General features: G+C 46.2%; 1 protein-coding gene across 1 annotated transcript in view; it reads left to right on the top strand.

The window, feature by feature from the left end:
* The first annotated feature begins 1,988 nt into the window (after positions 1 to 1,988).
* Positions 1,989 to 16,577, top strand: part of LOC107120468 (visual pigment-like receptor peropsin) — a 75,278-nt gene continuing 60,689 nt past the window's right edge. Inside the window, exons 1-2 of the mRNA XM_015423210.1 lie at positions 1,989 to 2,111; positions 2,629 to 2,876. Coding sequence (XP_015278696.1) covers positions 1,989 to 2,111; positions 2,629 to 2,876 — 371 coding nt within the window. The remainder of the gene's footprint in view (positions 2,112 to 2,628; positions 2,877 to 16,577) is intronic.

Here is a 16,577-nt window from a genome sequence, read left to right as displayed (position 1 = left end):
GGAAAACACTTCAACCTTCCAGGACATTCAATGGGTGACTTCAAAGAAGCTGTTTTATTGCAAAGGAACTTCAGGAACAGACTAGAAAGGGAAATTGCTGAGTTACAAATTATTACGAAAATCAGAAGAAGAAGAGATTGGATTTATACCCCGCCCTTCACTTCCCAAAGGTGTCTCAGAGTGGCTTACAAACTCCTCCCCCTCCCCCTCCCCACAACAGACACCCTGTGAGGTAGGTGGGGCTGAGAGAGCTCTTGACAGAAACTGCTCTTTTTCAAGAACAGCTCTTATCAGAGCTACGGCTTGCCCAAGGTTATCCAGCCAGGTGCAAGTGGAGGAGTGGGGAATCAAACTCGGTTCTCCCAGATTAGAGTCCGTGCACTTAACCACTGCACCAAACTGGCAAACAATGGAACTCCCAGGAAATAACAGGGATATTGGTTTCTTATAGAATCATAGAGTTGGACTGGACCTCCATGGTCATCTAGTCCAACCCCCTTCACAATGCAGGAAATTCACAAATACCTCCCACCACCACCCCCAGTGACCCCTGTTCTATGACCAGAAGAGGGCAAAAACAAAAAAAACAAAAACACCCCACCTCCAGAATCCATGGCCAAACTGGCCTTGATAGCAATTTAATCTTTGTCATGGTCTCTGTGCAGCCCCACACATGGGTTGGGCACCTGCGCATGACCTCTACTGGAGAAACTTCTAGAGCTTTGCCTCAGAAAGCTTTTGGCGGGCTCTTTTCCTGCCCTGGGGAGCAGGCACGTACTGTGCATGCCTGGAGCGGGGGAGAGAGCCACCTCCCACTCAGTTCTTCTTTGACTGCCTGCGTGTTCGCACCTCATTTCTGTTGCTCTCCATATTTGCCTCAGCTAAGTATATTTGTTCGTCTTCCTTCTTCAGTCTTTGTTCCTTTTTACTTCCCTTTCTTTCCTCACTACTTCTAAAAAAAGAAAAGAATAAACCTTTTTTCTTCACTTTCTTTCCCCCCCCCCCTCCCCTATTTGGTGGGTGGGGTGGAGAGTGTATGGGTAAAAGTAAGCTTTTTAAAGTGTGTTGTCATTGCCCAGCTAAAATTCCTTCGAACGACAGTCACAATTTTTGCCCTATTTCTCTGGGGGAATCCAATAGAGTCGATAGCTGTGTCCATCGCGTAAGCAAGCTCATAATAGAGAGGCTCGAGTTTGGCCTGTGCTTTTAGAGGCAGCTCTGCGCCCTACCATGGCTTCGGCCGTTTCTCAAAGATCGGATGGGGCTCCGAAGGCACCAAAGCTAAAACCTAAACGGCCTGATGATAAGGCTCCATCGAAATCGAAAGTCAAGCCCTCGACCTCGCCTTCGACTTTGGCTGTCGACCCGGTCGTCATTACCGGCTTAACGACATCAACTCCTGCTGTGCCTGTTGTACCCCACAAGTCCACTTTGCGACCTCCGACACCACCGCCTACGCTCTCTTCAGTGTCTGGCCTCATTCCGCTGGGTCAGTCTACGAGATTGCCTCCTGAATTGTCATCTCACTGGGATTCTCGATCTCCGTCTCCACACTCCTGTACCCCGATTTGGAGGGCAGGGAGCATTCTGTCGGCCGCCGTTCTTGATCTCGATACGATCAAAAGCATCTCATTTGTCATCTGTCACCTTCCCCTTCGGGATCGCCTTCCGACGACAAATACTGGTCTCCTGATGAATGAGATTGGCCTGCTTATTATCCTTATTACTATCCAAGGTCTCCTACTCCTCAGCGGCACCACTATAATCACCTTCGTCACTTTGAATGTACTGCGCATCAATGTATTTCGGATCACGGCAGACGCTCTCGGTCCGTGACTTTGACGCGCTCTGTGGCTCCTCACCATCCTCCTGAGCTCTCGAGACCTAGGGATGCCACAAAGTGTTCTCCCTTAGAACCTGGGCTTCATCCCCCTATTGATGACCCTATGCCGGCTGATCTCACTCAACCACTGAGATCATCCTCTCCCATGTCGATCTCTGACAACTCGGATTCGGAAGACCTTGAACTCGATGTTCCACACATCGACGATGAGCCTCAGGGCTCGGGTTCTATTTCCCCCACTGAGGGCCCGAAAGCTTACTTGGAACTGGTAACCAGGATGGCCTCTGCGTTTCAGGTCCAGGGTTCCACTGAATCCCCCGCTGTGATCGATGTTGTTCACAAGCTTGTTCAGGCCAACCTCCCGCCTTCTACGGCCCTGCCTCTGCTGCCGGTCCACCTTTCTGCCCTTAAAGAGTCGTGGGTCCATCCCACTTCAATTCCCCCAGTCTCTAGATAATACAAAGCTCTCTATAAGGTCCAAAAGAACTCGGGGAAGTTTCTCTTTAGGAAGCCTCCGCCAAATTCCATGGTGGTACACTCTTCCTCAAAATCGAAGCAATCTGCCCACCACTCTGCACCTCCTCACCGCGAGGGTCGCAAGGTCTATGTTATTGCTAAGAAGATGTATTCCTTTGCCTTTATGAGTCTTCGTATTGAGACCTACCTGTCATACTTATGCTTTTAATGTGGCTAATGCAGTATGTCCCGTCTTGGAGTTTGTTCCAGAGGAACACCGTCCCACATTGTCAGGAGCTTTATCGGAAATTTGTACAATATCAAAACAGCAAATTAATTCAGTCCGTCATGCCGTCACTTGCTCCTCAAAGGTCCTAGTCTCCTCCATCGCCCTGCGTCGCCATGCTTGGCTAAGAGGTACTTCTTTACAGCCCGATGTGAAATTTTGGATTGAGGACCTCCCGTTTGATGGTGAAGGTCTCTTTCACTCTACCACTGATGAGGCTTTGAATGCCATGGATGATAGCCAGAAGCAGGCATGGAACCTTGGTGTCTCAACCTCGACGCCTCGACATCGGTACCGTTCCTGGAAGCCGTACTATGCCAGTCGCCAGCTGTCTCCCGCGCCCACCTCCCAATGGAGGAAGAGTCCCTATGACTCCCGTTACCTGAATATGGGGTGCCAACAGGCCCCTAAAAAAACCCAGCAGCCCAAGCAGTCCATTTGACCACTTCAATCACCTGCCGACTTACCTCACTTTGTAATCACCCCCCCTGGATCCTCTCCTCCATTCCGAGATTTCCACGCTTCTGACCAAGGGCGCCATTGAGGTTGTCCCGGAGGCGCAATGAACCCTAGGCTTCTATTCCAAGTATTTCCTTGTATCAACGAGGGATGGCAGCTTCAGGGCCATTATGGATCTTTGGGATCTCAATGGATACATTCAATGCCACAAGTTCCGAATGGTCACCCTACAATCTATTCTTCCACTGATTCCCAAGGCTGCATGGCTCGCCTTTGTCGATCTCCCGGATGCGTATTTTCACATCACTATCCGTCCCCAGCATCGAAAGTTCCTGTGTTTCACTGTCGGCAACGCACACTACCAATACTGAGTCCTCCTATTCGGACTCTGCACTGCCCCGAGGGTTTTTACCAAGCTGATGGCTGTGGTGACTGCAGACCTCCATCGTCATGGAATTGCCCTGTATCCCTATATCGATGACTGGCTTCTCATGGCATCCACGCAAGGCCAGCTCCTCCACAATGTCCAAACAACTCTGTCTCTCCTTCGTGCCCTTGGACTTTGTGTCAACCTACCCAAGTCGTCTCTCCAACCTGTCCAGGTCCTTCAATTTCTGGGTGCCCGGCTTGATACCAATCTCGAGACCATGTTTCTCCCGAACTCAAGGGCCTCCGACATACTCTCATTGGTCTCGCAGTTCCAGACCTCCAGCTCTGTCCCCCTAGGAAGCCCTTGGTGCCTTCATGGAGTCTGTCACTCATTCTCACTCAACTTATGTCCAAGCCGTTCAAGCCCATGGCTACGGTCGACCTCAGGTTGCTTTCCTGGTAGACAGCCTTCCTTATAGCAATTACTACTGCTCATAGAGTAGGGGAATTAGCTGCCTTTCAGGCTGATCCCCCTATACAATTTTTCATAGGAAGAAGGTTGTCCTTAGACTAGATCCTTCTTTCCTGCCTAAAGTCGTTTCTGCTTTTCACCAGTCCCAGTCGTCTGTCTTACCTTCTTTCTTTCCAAATCCGACTGATGCACCTCAGAGAGCCTTCCACTGCCTCGATGTGCGCAGAGCGCTCTCTTTTTATTTACATAGGACTCAGCCTATACGTAAATCTCCTCGGCTGTTCCTTTCTTATGGCCCCCCTCATGTGGGGGAGCCAATTTCCTCTCAATGCTAAATGGGTGACTTCTACCATAGCCCTTTGCTATAAGCTTGCATGTCAACCCATTCCTACCTGTGTCAATGCCCATTCCACATGGGCGGTGTTGACATCCACCGCTTTCCTGGCTGTTGTTCTGCTAGAGGACGTCTGTGCGGCTGCTACGTGGTCCTCAGCATCGACCTTCATGACCCACTACACACTCAATGTCCAAGCTCAACAGGATGCTGCATTTGGCCAGTCGGCGCTGAAGTCTCTCTTTGCTTGACCCTGCTGCGTCCCTAGGTTCAGGACCCTTGGGTGCTTTTTCTCACTGATGATGCTGTGTCTTAACCAGTATTCTTTGTGTTTTCTGCAGCTGCCAGCTCCCTCCTCCAACTGGTTCAGCTCTTGTAATCACCCATGTGTGGGACTGCACAGAGACCACAACGAAGATAAACAGGTTGCTTACCTGTAACTGATGATCTTCGAGTGGTAATCTGTGCAGTACTACAATCCCCCCCCCCCAGCCTTCCCCACTGCTGGCATCTCCTGTTCACCATTCTTTGGCTTGATGGGACTTACCGGTAGCGGTCAAAGGAACTGAGTGGGAGGCAGCTCTCTCCCCCGCTCCGGTCAAAGGAACTGAGTGCCTGCTCCCTAGGGTGGGAAGCTCTAGAAGTTTCTCCGGTCGAGGTCGTGCGCAGGCACCCAACCCATGTGTGGTACTGCACAGATGACCACTTGTTAGCCGAATTGCTTTATTTACAGCAATTGGCAATTTATAAATGGGTCCTTGCCAACTATACCAAGGTCCTGTTCCCACCAAGGGATACCAGTAAAAGATTTCGAGGCTGTTGTGGTTAAAATAGATGTCTTTTACTTAAGAAAATAAATCTCATACAAACAATACTGATGCACTCACACATTCAATCAAGTTCCTTAGAAATACAGTATTATTAGCAGGTGGGGGTGCATTAGCAGGTGGGGGTAATGATGGGCAATACTTATCTGTCTTGCAGAGTAGTTGTTCCAATGAAGAATGGATGGGAAGAAATAGAAACTAAAGGGATCCACACTACCAGAACTTAACCGGACTATGTGGGGGGGGGGGTCTCTTGGCTGCGGACTAACCTACTCTTGGGACAGACTAACCTACCTGTTAGTCCATCCCAAAAACAATCCTATTGGTTGCCTATAGGAGTGGGAGGTTACCTATAAGGAGTGGCCAATATTGTAATCTAAAACCTTACTCAAAGGATGGCATCTGGGCAGGTGTGAAAACCTTGGCGTCAGGATGCTTCATTGTAGTGTTGATGAAGCTGGCCATTCCATTGTAAACCAAATGTCCATTTGGCAGGAAATACCAATGCAAGAACAAAGCAGTGATGGCTAGTATGTGACTACAACTATTTCTGCAATGGGGGCTGTCTCTTCTCCAAGCTGTTGTTTCTTACTGCTCACAATAATGGAGGTGTGCGCTTCTTCACCAGGCTGGTAACTGTGTAACTGAAACCTTAAGGCTTGTGCAGGCACCTTCTATGTGTTACATCACAACAGGTGCCTTGAAATGTACAGTTCTCTGAGCCTATGTGGGTGTGTGCACAGTCCATAGTGTGTAACAATAAATATAGTTCATAAATCAAAATATCAAGTTCATTCTCTAACACACTCGAAGATCATCAGTTACAGGTAAGCAACCTGTTTTTCCTGACCCCAAAGTGGTGATCAGCATTTCTCTGGGCATGTAAGAAAGGGCCACAAGAACTAAGCACTGAGGCAACCCTACCTGCCCTCCCTTCTCGTGATCTGCCTAAGTTCACAGAATCAGTATTGCTGTTAGATAGCCATCTAGCCTCTGTTTGAAAACCTCCAAAGAAGAAGAGCCCACCACTTCCTGAGGAAGCCTGTTCCACTGAGGAACCACTCTAACTGTCAGAAAGTTTTTCCTAATGTTTAGCTGAAAACTCTTTTGATTTCATTTCAACCCATTGATTCTGGTCTGAACTCCTGGGACAACAGAAAACAACTCTGCAGTATCCTCTACATGACAGCCCCTCAAGTACTTGAAGATGGTTATCATATCACCTCTCAGTCATCTCCTCTCCAGGCTGAACATACCCAAGCTCCTTCAACCTTTCCTCATAGGACAGTCTCCAGACTTTTCACCATCTTCATTGCCCTCCTCTGGATATGTTCCAGCTTCTCTATATCCTTCTTAAATTGTGGTGCCCAAAACTGAACACAGGCTGCGGTCACACGGAGCATTAGCCATGCTACAGAGACGGAAGATAGGCAGATTTTCCGGGCACGATCAAACCGCAACATCTGGGAAGCGTAGAGCTCCCCTGGCTAACCCAAAGCTTCCCGCCAAAGATGCGCCATAAAAAACTAGTACCTCCAAGGTACTAGTTTCTGGAAACCAAGGGCGGGCGTCTGATCATGTTTCCGGTGGTAGCTCGTGGCATCCGGCGCCCGCCCATGTCCCGTCATGAAAAGTTTTTTTCAGGTCTCCACGGGATGCGCACAAGCACCCAATGGCGCATGCACACACTTTGGTTAAAAAAAACACAACCCCCACCGCGCCGCTTCTTTGCAGTGCCGCAGGATTGATGTATGATCAGCACCTCCCCCGAACCACGGGACGTCGGCGGGACGTTTGATCCGGTGGTTCGCTCTGGGGCAAACAGCCACGCCTCCCTCCCCCGCGATATCCGGCCCATGTGACCAGGGCCACAATACTCTAGGTGAGGTTTAACCACAGCAAAGTGATTCTGTCACTTTGCATGATCTGGACATTATACTTCTGTTTGCCTTTTTAGCTACCGCATCACACTGCTGACTCATGTTCAGTGTATGGTCTACTAAGACCCCTAGATCTTTTTTGCACATACTACTGCCAAGACAAGTCTCCCCCATCCTATAATTATGCATTTGATTTTTCCTTCCTAAATGCAGAACTTTACATTTATTCCCGTTGAAATGCATTTTATTTGTTTTACCCCAGTTTTCCAGCCTGTCAAGATCATCCTGTATCCTGTAATGAATAGTAGAATGTAATGTAATTTGGAATGGTAGATTGGAATGTATTTCTCTGGTCTGGGGACAGGGGAGATAACGCTACACAGCCAATCGCCCCATTTCAAAGAAGAGGATGCTGTAAGGTTGCCTCCACTCTTGAGAGATGGATGGAGCTTCTCAGTTAATTACTCTCAGCATTCCACAACTAAGAAGGATACATCTACCCATCAATCTCCGATTCTGATATATTTATTTCCTTTACTATGTTTTTTCCCTGGAATTAAGCCCAAACAAATGGTGACCATATAAAGTAAGCTTGTTATTCCAGTTTGGTCCTTGCATCTATCAAACAGTTTTGTTAAGCTGTATGCTAATTTGCTGCTCACCCTCTACCTATACGTATGGACTGGTAACTTCCATTTCAATGTATCTGAAGAAGTGTACATGCACACAAAAGCTCATACCTCGAATGAATACAATTTCCTTGGTCTTAAAGGTGCTGCTGGACTCAAACTTTGTTCTGCTGCTTCAGACCAACACGGCTACCCCACCTGAACTTATCTAAAATAATTGAAACAATTTCTTTAATAAATCCCTCTAGCGATGAGCAGAAGGGGAAAGTGCTAGAAATATTTTCAATTTACTTCAGCCTTTGAAGGAATACAGACAATACCACTTTTCAGTGTTTTCTACAGACACAGTGCATTCTTTATAGCCTTGTGTTTCATGAATGGAAAACTGCTGTTTCTATAACTTGTATTTTCAGTAATGGTTCTGAAAACTTTTAAACATAACCACATGATGGCAGCATCCACTTCAAGTTATATGATAGAGTCTGTTCCAAGCAGGGGGAAATGTTGCTCTCTCACAGGTGAACCAGAGAATCTCTCTCCCTCTCCCTCTCCCTCTCCCTCTCTCTCTGTGTCTGTCTGTGTTGTTACACACCTCTCCACCCTCTCTCTCTCCCTCTCCCTCTCTCTCTGTGTGTGTGTGTGTGTGTACACACATACATACAGGTTTACCCTATAAATAAAAACAACCTAGATGATTCTCTTTACAGTTTTTATGAATCCCTACTCTTTTTTTCTCTCTCTTTTTTTTACAAAATAACAGTCCCTACTAATATAGAACATTAACAGAATGTTCAATGTTCAATCTTTATTTTGTAAGGCATTGAAGGAGTATACTTCTGGCATTTCTGTTAGTTCTACTTCTCAGTGATCACAAGGGCATTAACAGGAGGGGGTATGCCTCAGAAGCTGCTCATCAGTGTTGAGATCTTGGGAAAAAAAGCAGAAAAGAAAAAGGTCAGTGGATTACTTTGCACATAAGCAGTAGTGCAACTCTGTGTGCAGCAGAGACCCTGAGGGAGAATCTGACTATTTGTGGTTTGAAGCAAGTTTCTCTGCTCTAACATCCAAGTGTCTTCCTCAAGTCAAAACCAGTTTGGAACAAAGGGTTGAGCAAAGCACAGCTGCCTCTACAGGATTAAAATACACATTTATTGAGTACTGGAGCAGTTTCTATGGCTGTAGAGTTGGGTTTCATTCCACTAGAGACAGAGTGGGTAGGTGAAGATAAAAGCCTTGTAGGTGGAGATAAAAGGCTTGTAAGGACTCTATTTGGTCTTAACAGACTTGGGTTAATATTTTTTGTGGAGTTAACTAGTTTTCTCTATTGCAGTTGTATGCATGAGGCTTGTCCCACGTTAAGGAGCTTTTCTACACCCACAGCATTTTTGTGGAGTTAACTAGTTTTCTCTATTGCAGTTGTATGCATGAGGCTTGTCCCACGTTAAGGAGCTTTTCTACACCCACAGCATTTTTGTGGAGTTAACTAGTTTTCTCTATTGCAGTTGTATGCATGAGGCTTGTCCCACGTTAAGGAGCTTTTCTACAGCCACAGCATTGTTTACTGGGCAAAAAGAGTGTCAGGTGTTCTGATACCAGGCCCCACCTCAATATGTGCACTGTGGCTAGCATGGACTGTTGGGAGCAGTACTGGATGAAGTGGAGCCAGCTGCAATCTTTTCTTTAACTGCATGTGGGTCACCTTGGTGGGAATGTCCTGGGGCATCCCTCTAGGCTGTTGCTAAGCTTGCAGGTCCAAATGACCTGGATATTGCAATAATCCCAGGGGGTGACCGTTATTTAGCTTGATATGTTGGACTGGAAAAAAAAATGGCAAGGGATGGTTAAGCCCAATTATGCTGACAAGGCAAGACACAAGGTGAATTAGTGGCAGCAGGTAGGGGACAATCCATCCCCCAACCTGATAATCAGACTCTCATTGCCACTTATTTATAACTGTTGTGGGCCAGCAGCCCTGCCCTCCCTACCCCGGAAGCCACATTCCACCATCCCCCCCCCATTGACCTCAGAAGTGGCAAGAGAGGGGGTTGGGCTGCACTCCAGCCCTCCTCCTCCCTCCTTTTAGTTTTAAGAGTGAAGATCTGGTCTGTCCCAACAGGCCTGCTCCCTCCCTCTTTTAAAGGCAGCCCCCCAATGCATCTGTCTCAAACCTGCCACTATCCCCTCTGTGGAAGCAGTCCTCCTGTGATGGGGTGTGGGCCAACCTCCAGGTACCTGTCCCCTGTTGCCATGGTGAAAGTCTGCCCTCAGCCTACCCTCCCCCTTCCCAGGTGAAACACACACCCCTTCCCATGGCTGCCTCCCAGCTCATTTCCACCCCAGCAACCAGCTGTTGCAGCACGTGCTCATGCCAAGGCCCTCTTGCCACCAGATGGCAGATCTGCTATGGGAAGTTCCTGCCCTTCCCTGGCTGATCCCTGAGACCTGCTTTGTTGCCCGAAGCCATTTAAAGGGGGCCAGGCTCCACCCCCAAGGATGTATCTGGAGCAGCTGCCGGTTGGAGGCATCATTGGTGCCTGACAGTCGGAATGTTGACGTACACTAGTCTGATGAGGACTGTGATATGTTCTTGGCTGATCTTCAGTGGGACCCATGAGATGTTATTGTAGCAGCCTGGATGAGGGATATTAAGCAAGGCTAAACATCTCTTGAGGCAGGAATACTGCATATTTTAGTTTCTTACACTGAGACATGTAGAAATACAGGAAAGTTATATCTAGCTGCTCACAGTAGACCAGATCCTTTGGTACGGGAAGAGACTCCCTCTGCGAGAGGCAACATCACTGGAAACCTATTGCTGGCCAGTAATAAGGTTTTGCACCTTTCACACCTGTTTCTGTGAAGGTAAGGAAATGCAAAAAGTGCTAAAATGCTGGGATTTAAGCCAGGGAAGAATTGGCCAAATGCTCACTGTGGCTGTCCGTCTGGTAGGGGAATTCAGACTATATGGGACAGAAGTGTTTTGAAGGTTGTAGATCATCTAGAAATAACAAAGCCCTAGTGCAGCCCATATAAAAGAGTCTGGCAACTCCGTTCCAGGTGCAGGGGCAACAGGTCATTTGCTGCCTGTGATCTGTCCAAGGTCCTGAATTTTACCCCCAATTGCCCTTGTTTCTGTTCTTTTAGCCACCCCAAGACTGGCAGTGGGAACAGATTTTGTCCTCCTGCCCTGGCAATAGCTACACTGTTGGCTTTGCCATACCAGTACTGGACAATGGCCTCTCCCTATTAACTTGTATATTTTGTATATTATAAAAAGGTAAAGGTTCCCTTGCTTGAAAGCCAGTCGAGTCTGACTCTAGGGTTGCGGTGCTCATCTCCGTTTCAAAGCTGAAGAGCCAGCGCTGTCCGAAGACATTTCCGTGGTCATGTGGCCAGCATGACTAAACACCAAGGCGCACAGAACGCTGTTACCTTCCCACCAAAGTGGTACCTATTTATCTACTTGCAATTTCTTGCTTTCGAACTGCTAGGTTGGCAGGAGCTGGAACTAGAGATGGGAGCTCACTCCGTCATGCGGCAACTCGGGTCTCGTACTGCTGAACTACTGACCTTCCACGGCCTGCAGTTCAGCGTCTTACCCACTTGAGCCACCGCAGCTCAATATATTATATACCAAGACAATTCATAATGTCAGATCAGCATAAATCTAAAACAGACACTGATAAATTTTATTAACACTGAGAAACCACTAATTACCAAAATGAGTGCAGCTTGACAATGAAAAGCCTCTAAGACATAATAAAATGGAAATATAATGAAAAGTAATGCTGATTAAAAATTTATCACCTATTCTATTAACTCTATTAGACAACTGGGCAGTACAGCCTTCATCCATGATTCTACAAGGGCATATTTCTTCAGGATTATTCACAGTGGCTTGGAGATCACAGTAAACCTCTGCTAACAGAAGACTTTTCTGTCATTGGAACAGATTTCCTCACTTCCCCCTGTAGTCTGGAATGCTCCCCAATATATTGTTCCAAGGAATGTGCTTTTAGGAGTAGCATGAGGTGAAACTGAAAGATGCAAAATCCCCCCTCACATTAACAGAAGCTTACCACAGCATCCAAGCCATTATTTCGTATGTCTTGATATATCATGTAGGTAGATTACTGCAAATTTTATTCACCTCCCCCAGTTCAGTTTGGTTTTCATAATGCAATTATACTTTGTGTGTCTACCCTCCCCTCAATGTTGTTATTAAAAAGTGTAGATATCAAATAAAGAATTTTAAGTGTCCTCATGATGACCTCACCCACTTTCCTCCATCAGAGGCAGAATTTTCCTTCCGTTTTTCTCGCCCTTTCTGACTGAGCAGCCCTTTTGATCTGGTTTCTTCTTCTCTGAAGATCTATGGCTGTCCCACCCTGTCATAGTATGATATTTTGCAGATGGCTCAGTCCAAGAACCTGAGGGAAGGGCTTTTGTTTCAGTGTTTTCTAAACACCCCTGTATACCTTCTAGAGCTTAACTGCCTCTTTTGGTTTCCAGAAGGCAGGGATATGCAATCCAGTTCCCAGATTCCTTCACTAAACACACCAGTACACTTTCCTGAGTTTTAGTGACTCTTCAGGTTTCAGAAGGCAGTCTTTAAACACAACATACCAGGTGTCACTCCACTCTTTGAACTATCTCCCTGTTTCAACTGGATAGGGAATTTCTTCTCTCATTAGAAGTTCTAGCCCTTTTCCTGGCCCGAATAGGAGTCTTCACCAATCTACCCACTCCTCCTGCCAGCCTTCCCAGTTCTCCGTGTTAAACTGCTCTCAGGGCTAAACACAAGCCCTGTCAGCACCCAACTCTCCTCAGTCAGGGCTAGACTCAGACTCAGTCAGTACTAAACTCTTCTCCATCAGGGCTAGACACAGACTGAATTCTCTTCAGCATTCAGTTATGAAGTTTTTCTCTGCTCAACTCACAATAACCAATCAAATTCCTTGAGCAGCTTGTGAGGCATTAAGCCCTCACAGTCCATTACCTGTTTACACAGCACTTATGATCTTTTAAAGGACAGTCCGTCTCTCCCATTTTCTACTAAACAATGAGCAATCATTCCTCCCATCAGATTACGGACATTATCTACTTTCTACCAGAAGATGTTATGATGGGACTGGATCTAAAGAAGGGGAAATTAGCTTTAAAAGGGTTCTAGAAAGGAATAATGCATGACTTGTAAGTCTCTGTATACCAGGGTGGATCTTGTTAGGGGTACCCCAAATAAAATAATGAAGAAAGACAATGAGAGAGTGATTGTAAATACAAATAAACAACTTTATTGTATACAAAAAAGAATAAAAAGAATAAAAATGTAAAGTATCTGCACTGGGCACCTGAGAACTAATTCCCTAAGTGTCAAGTTCCTTAGCAGGGTCACACCACACACACACCCAGGCTTCTTGAGAAGTTAAGTGGTTTTATTGGTAGTCCATAACTAAAGAAGCTTGCGTCAAGAATGGCCTGTAGAATATTGGCCTCTGACTTATAGTGATTTTGAACTGAACTACCCGCCCAAGAAGCAAAAGCCAATGGTTAATTTTTGCGTGCGCAGCAAGCAAGCAGCAAAACAAGCGTCAAAGCTGGAAAGCAGTTAAGGTTCCCAGCCATCTCGTTGTAGCTGGAGATGGCAAGGTCAAAGCCGTGATAGCAGTCAGTTGCTGGGCAGGGAAGCACTGGGAAAGCGGAGGAGAGCATCACCCCCACATACCAGTGCCATGACAGGGCTACCTGACATCAAGTAACTGCACATGCGCACACCCACATACACCCCAACAAGAGGGCACACTTATAAAAGTTAAGAAGGAGAAAAATGGGAAGTTTTAGGGAAGGGGCATATGACCTGAAATCCTGGGCTTGAGGTCTGGAGAGGTGCAGGGGCAAACACAGCTGAGGTCCCAGAAGCAGAGCAAGGAGCCAGCTAAGCAAGGAGGAAAAGACTGCACAACGCAGCAGGGGTTCTCAGCGGAAAACCAAAGTGCTGATCAGCAGAAATCTGGACCAGGGATCTGAGGAACTATTTGCTATGGCATGGGGTCCTTCTTTTGTGGACAGAAGATCCCCAGGTTAGTTGGGATTTGGGTCATCCTGACTTTGGAGTGAGTCAAGATAAAAAGTTTGAATCTCACTGTCTGCTTTAAAGTTAACTGGTGGCAAACCTTGGTGGCAAACACTGGGGAAAATACCTTCATCAGGCTATTGTGAGCCTAATCTGCATGGGCACAAAGAGCTTTAAGATACTTTAATTAGGTTGAAGTAAGCCAGATCTGCATTGACACAAAAGTTTGGGTGAGTCAAGAAAGCTCCTGAAACAGGATGGAGTGTAAATTAATGACTTGAGTTGAATTTTTTTTTTAAAAAAAGGAAAAAGAGGAACTGGGCAATGATAAATGAAATAGCAACTTCCTTGGGCTATGCAGACACCTCTGGGGTATGCCAGGATATCCCAGCATAACCTGAGCTGGGAGAGATTGCACTTAATTAGTTTCTGATGCCAGCACACCCTTCCTCTTCTTCCCTGGGAATTTCCAATGTCATCGCTATACCCATGTGCCTTTAAGAAACTCCCCAAATTTCAGATCCCCTTGGCACCTATTAAAACAACTAAATTTCCAATGTCATTGCTATACCCATGTGCCTTTAAGAGACTCCCCAAATTTCCGATCCCCTTGGCACCTATTAAAACAACTAAGTCCAAAATAAGAGGAGGACCCTACTAACCAAGGGAATCTCAGCTGGAGGAGTGGCTGAGGTCCTCACAGGGTACAATGATTTGGAGTTGGGAGTAAGCAGTGAAGTGGCTAAATTTGCGGATGATACGAAGTTGTTCAGGGTGGTGAAAACCAGTGAGGATTGTGAGGCACTCCAAAGGGATCTGTCAAAGATGGGCGAGTGGGCGTCAACATGGCAAATGGGGTTCAATGTGGCCAAGTGCAAGGTGATGCACATTGGAGCCAAAAATCCTAAATATAAATACACATTGATGGGGTCTGAACTGGCAGAGACAGATCAAGAGAGAGATCTTGGAGTTGTAGTAGATAACTCACTGAAAATGTCAAAACAGTGTGTGACTGCAATTAAAAAAAGGCCAATGCTATGCTGGGGATTATTAGGAAGGGTATTGAAAACAGATCAGCCAATATCATAATGCCCCTATATAAATCAATGGTGCGACCTCATCTGGAATACTGTGTGCAATTCTGGTCACCACACCTTAAAAAGGATATTATAGCTTTGGAAAAAGTGCAGAAAAGGGCAACTCGAATGATAAAAGGGTTGGAACACTTTCCCTATGAGGAAAGGTTAAAGCGCTTAGGGCTCTTTAGCTTGGAGAAAAGACGACTGAGGGGTGACATGATCGAGGTTTATAAGATTATGCATGGGAAAGAGCAGGTAAAGAAAGAGGTACTTTTCTCCCTTTCTCACAATACAAGAACTCGTGGGCACTCCATGAAATTCCTGAGCGGTCGGGTTAGAACGGATAAGAGGAAGTACTTCTTCACCCAAAGAGTGATTAACACTTGGAATTCACTGCCACAGGAAGTGGTGGCAGCTACAGGCATGGACGGCTTCAAAAGGGAATTAGATAAGCATATGGAGCAGAGGTCCATCAGTGGCTATTAGCCACAAGGTATAGTTAGGGACTCTGGGGCAAGTGATGCTCTGTCATCTTGGTGCTTGGGATGGTCAATAGTGGGAGGGCTTCTAATGTCCTGGCCCCACTGGTGGACCTCTTGATGGCACTGGTATTTCTGGCCACTGTGTGATATAGAGTGTTGGACTGGATGGGCCTTTGGCCTGATCCAACATTGGCATCTCTTATGTTCTTATGTTAACAGACTACTCAGGCTACATTCCCATCCCCAGAAGTTACCAAACAGCACCTAAAGTAGCAGCCAGATTGGAAAAAGACAGACAGGGGATATCTGCTGGTTCTCTAGATATGTATAGTATCTACAAATTTTAGAAATAACCCATATGGAGAAACTAACATTTCAGCTAAAACTGCCAAAGAATAAGCAAAACTCATTTAAAACAAGCGAAGGAAGACTATGGCCCCTTAAACCTCCTTCTAATCATACCTTTTGATTGGATTCCATTATTACGTAAAGGTTTCACTAAGGCTCACTTTTGAAATATTACTATAGGTTTTTTTAAAATTTCAGTTTGTAATAACTTACATTCTTTCTACTTTTCTCTTCCCCTTTTTCATTTTTTCTTGACTTCTGATGTACTTGTGTTATTGTTCCTTGCTTATTACTTCTGGGTGGTTTTTTTTTTTTTTTACAAAAGATCGCTAAAATAAATATTAATACAAGAATCTATTCCTGTTATTAGAAGATGACTGCCTGTATTAGTACATTTTTCATAATGAGAGATTTTCATTTGAAAGATTATTAAAAACCCTTATAGCCCCATGCTAAGTCCTGGCCTGAAATAACTTAGGATGGTAACTAAACCCTACCCTGGAATGTCCCTTATACCAGCAGATAGCCACACCGGCACTGTGCCAGCACTGTACAGCTGTAACAGCTACTAGGTAGCACATAACTAGGTGGCACCAGGGGCATACTATGTGTAGAATAGGACTTGGTTGGCTTCCTAAGCTCCTCCACCCCCCAATTTACCTTAATCAGGGTAATGTTACACCACTCAAAACCCTGACATAGCTAAGATCAATCCCTTAGGAGCTTATGCAAGGGGGGGAGGAGGTGGCACCAGGGGCATACTATGCATAGAATAGGACTTGGTTGGCTTCCTAAGCTCCTCCACCCCCCAATTTACCTTAATCAGGGTAATGTTACACCACTCAAAACCCTGACATAGCTAAGATCAATCCCTTAGGAGCTTATGCAAGGGGGGGAGGTGGGGTCTATGTCACAATGATGGCGGATGCCTTTCCCAGTTCTCTGGGGAGGTTCACTACACAGCAGCGGGGGGGAGGTGCCACTGGATCGGCACCCCCACGGGAGTTCGGGGGGAACTCCCAAGCCATAGGGCTTTTGAA

The sequence above is a fragment of the Gekko japonicus genome, unplaced genomic scaffold (assembly GCF_001447785.1).
Source record: "Gekko japonicus isolate JY-2015 unplaced genomic scaffold, Gekko_japonicus_V1.1 scaffold574, whole genome shotgun sequence".
Classification (NCBI taxonomy): domain Eukaryota; kingdom Metazoa; phylum Chordata; class Lepidosauria; order Squamata; family Gekkonidae; genus Gekko; species Gekko japonicus.
The sequence above is the reverse complement of the archived record's forward strand: the minus strand, read 5'-3'. Positions and strand labels throughout refer to the sequence as shown.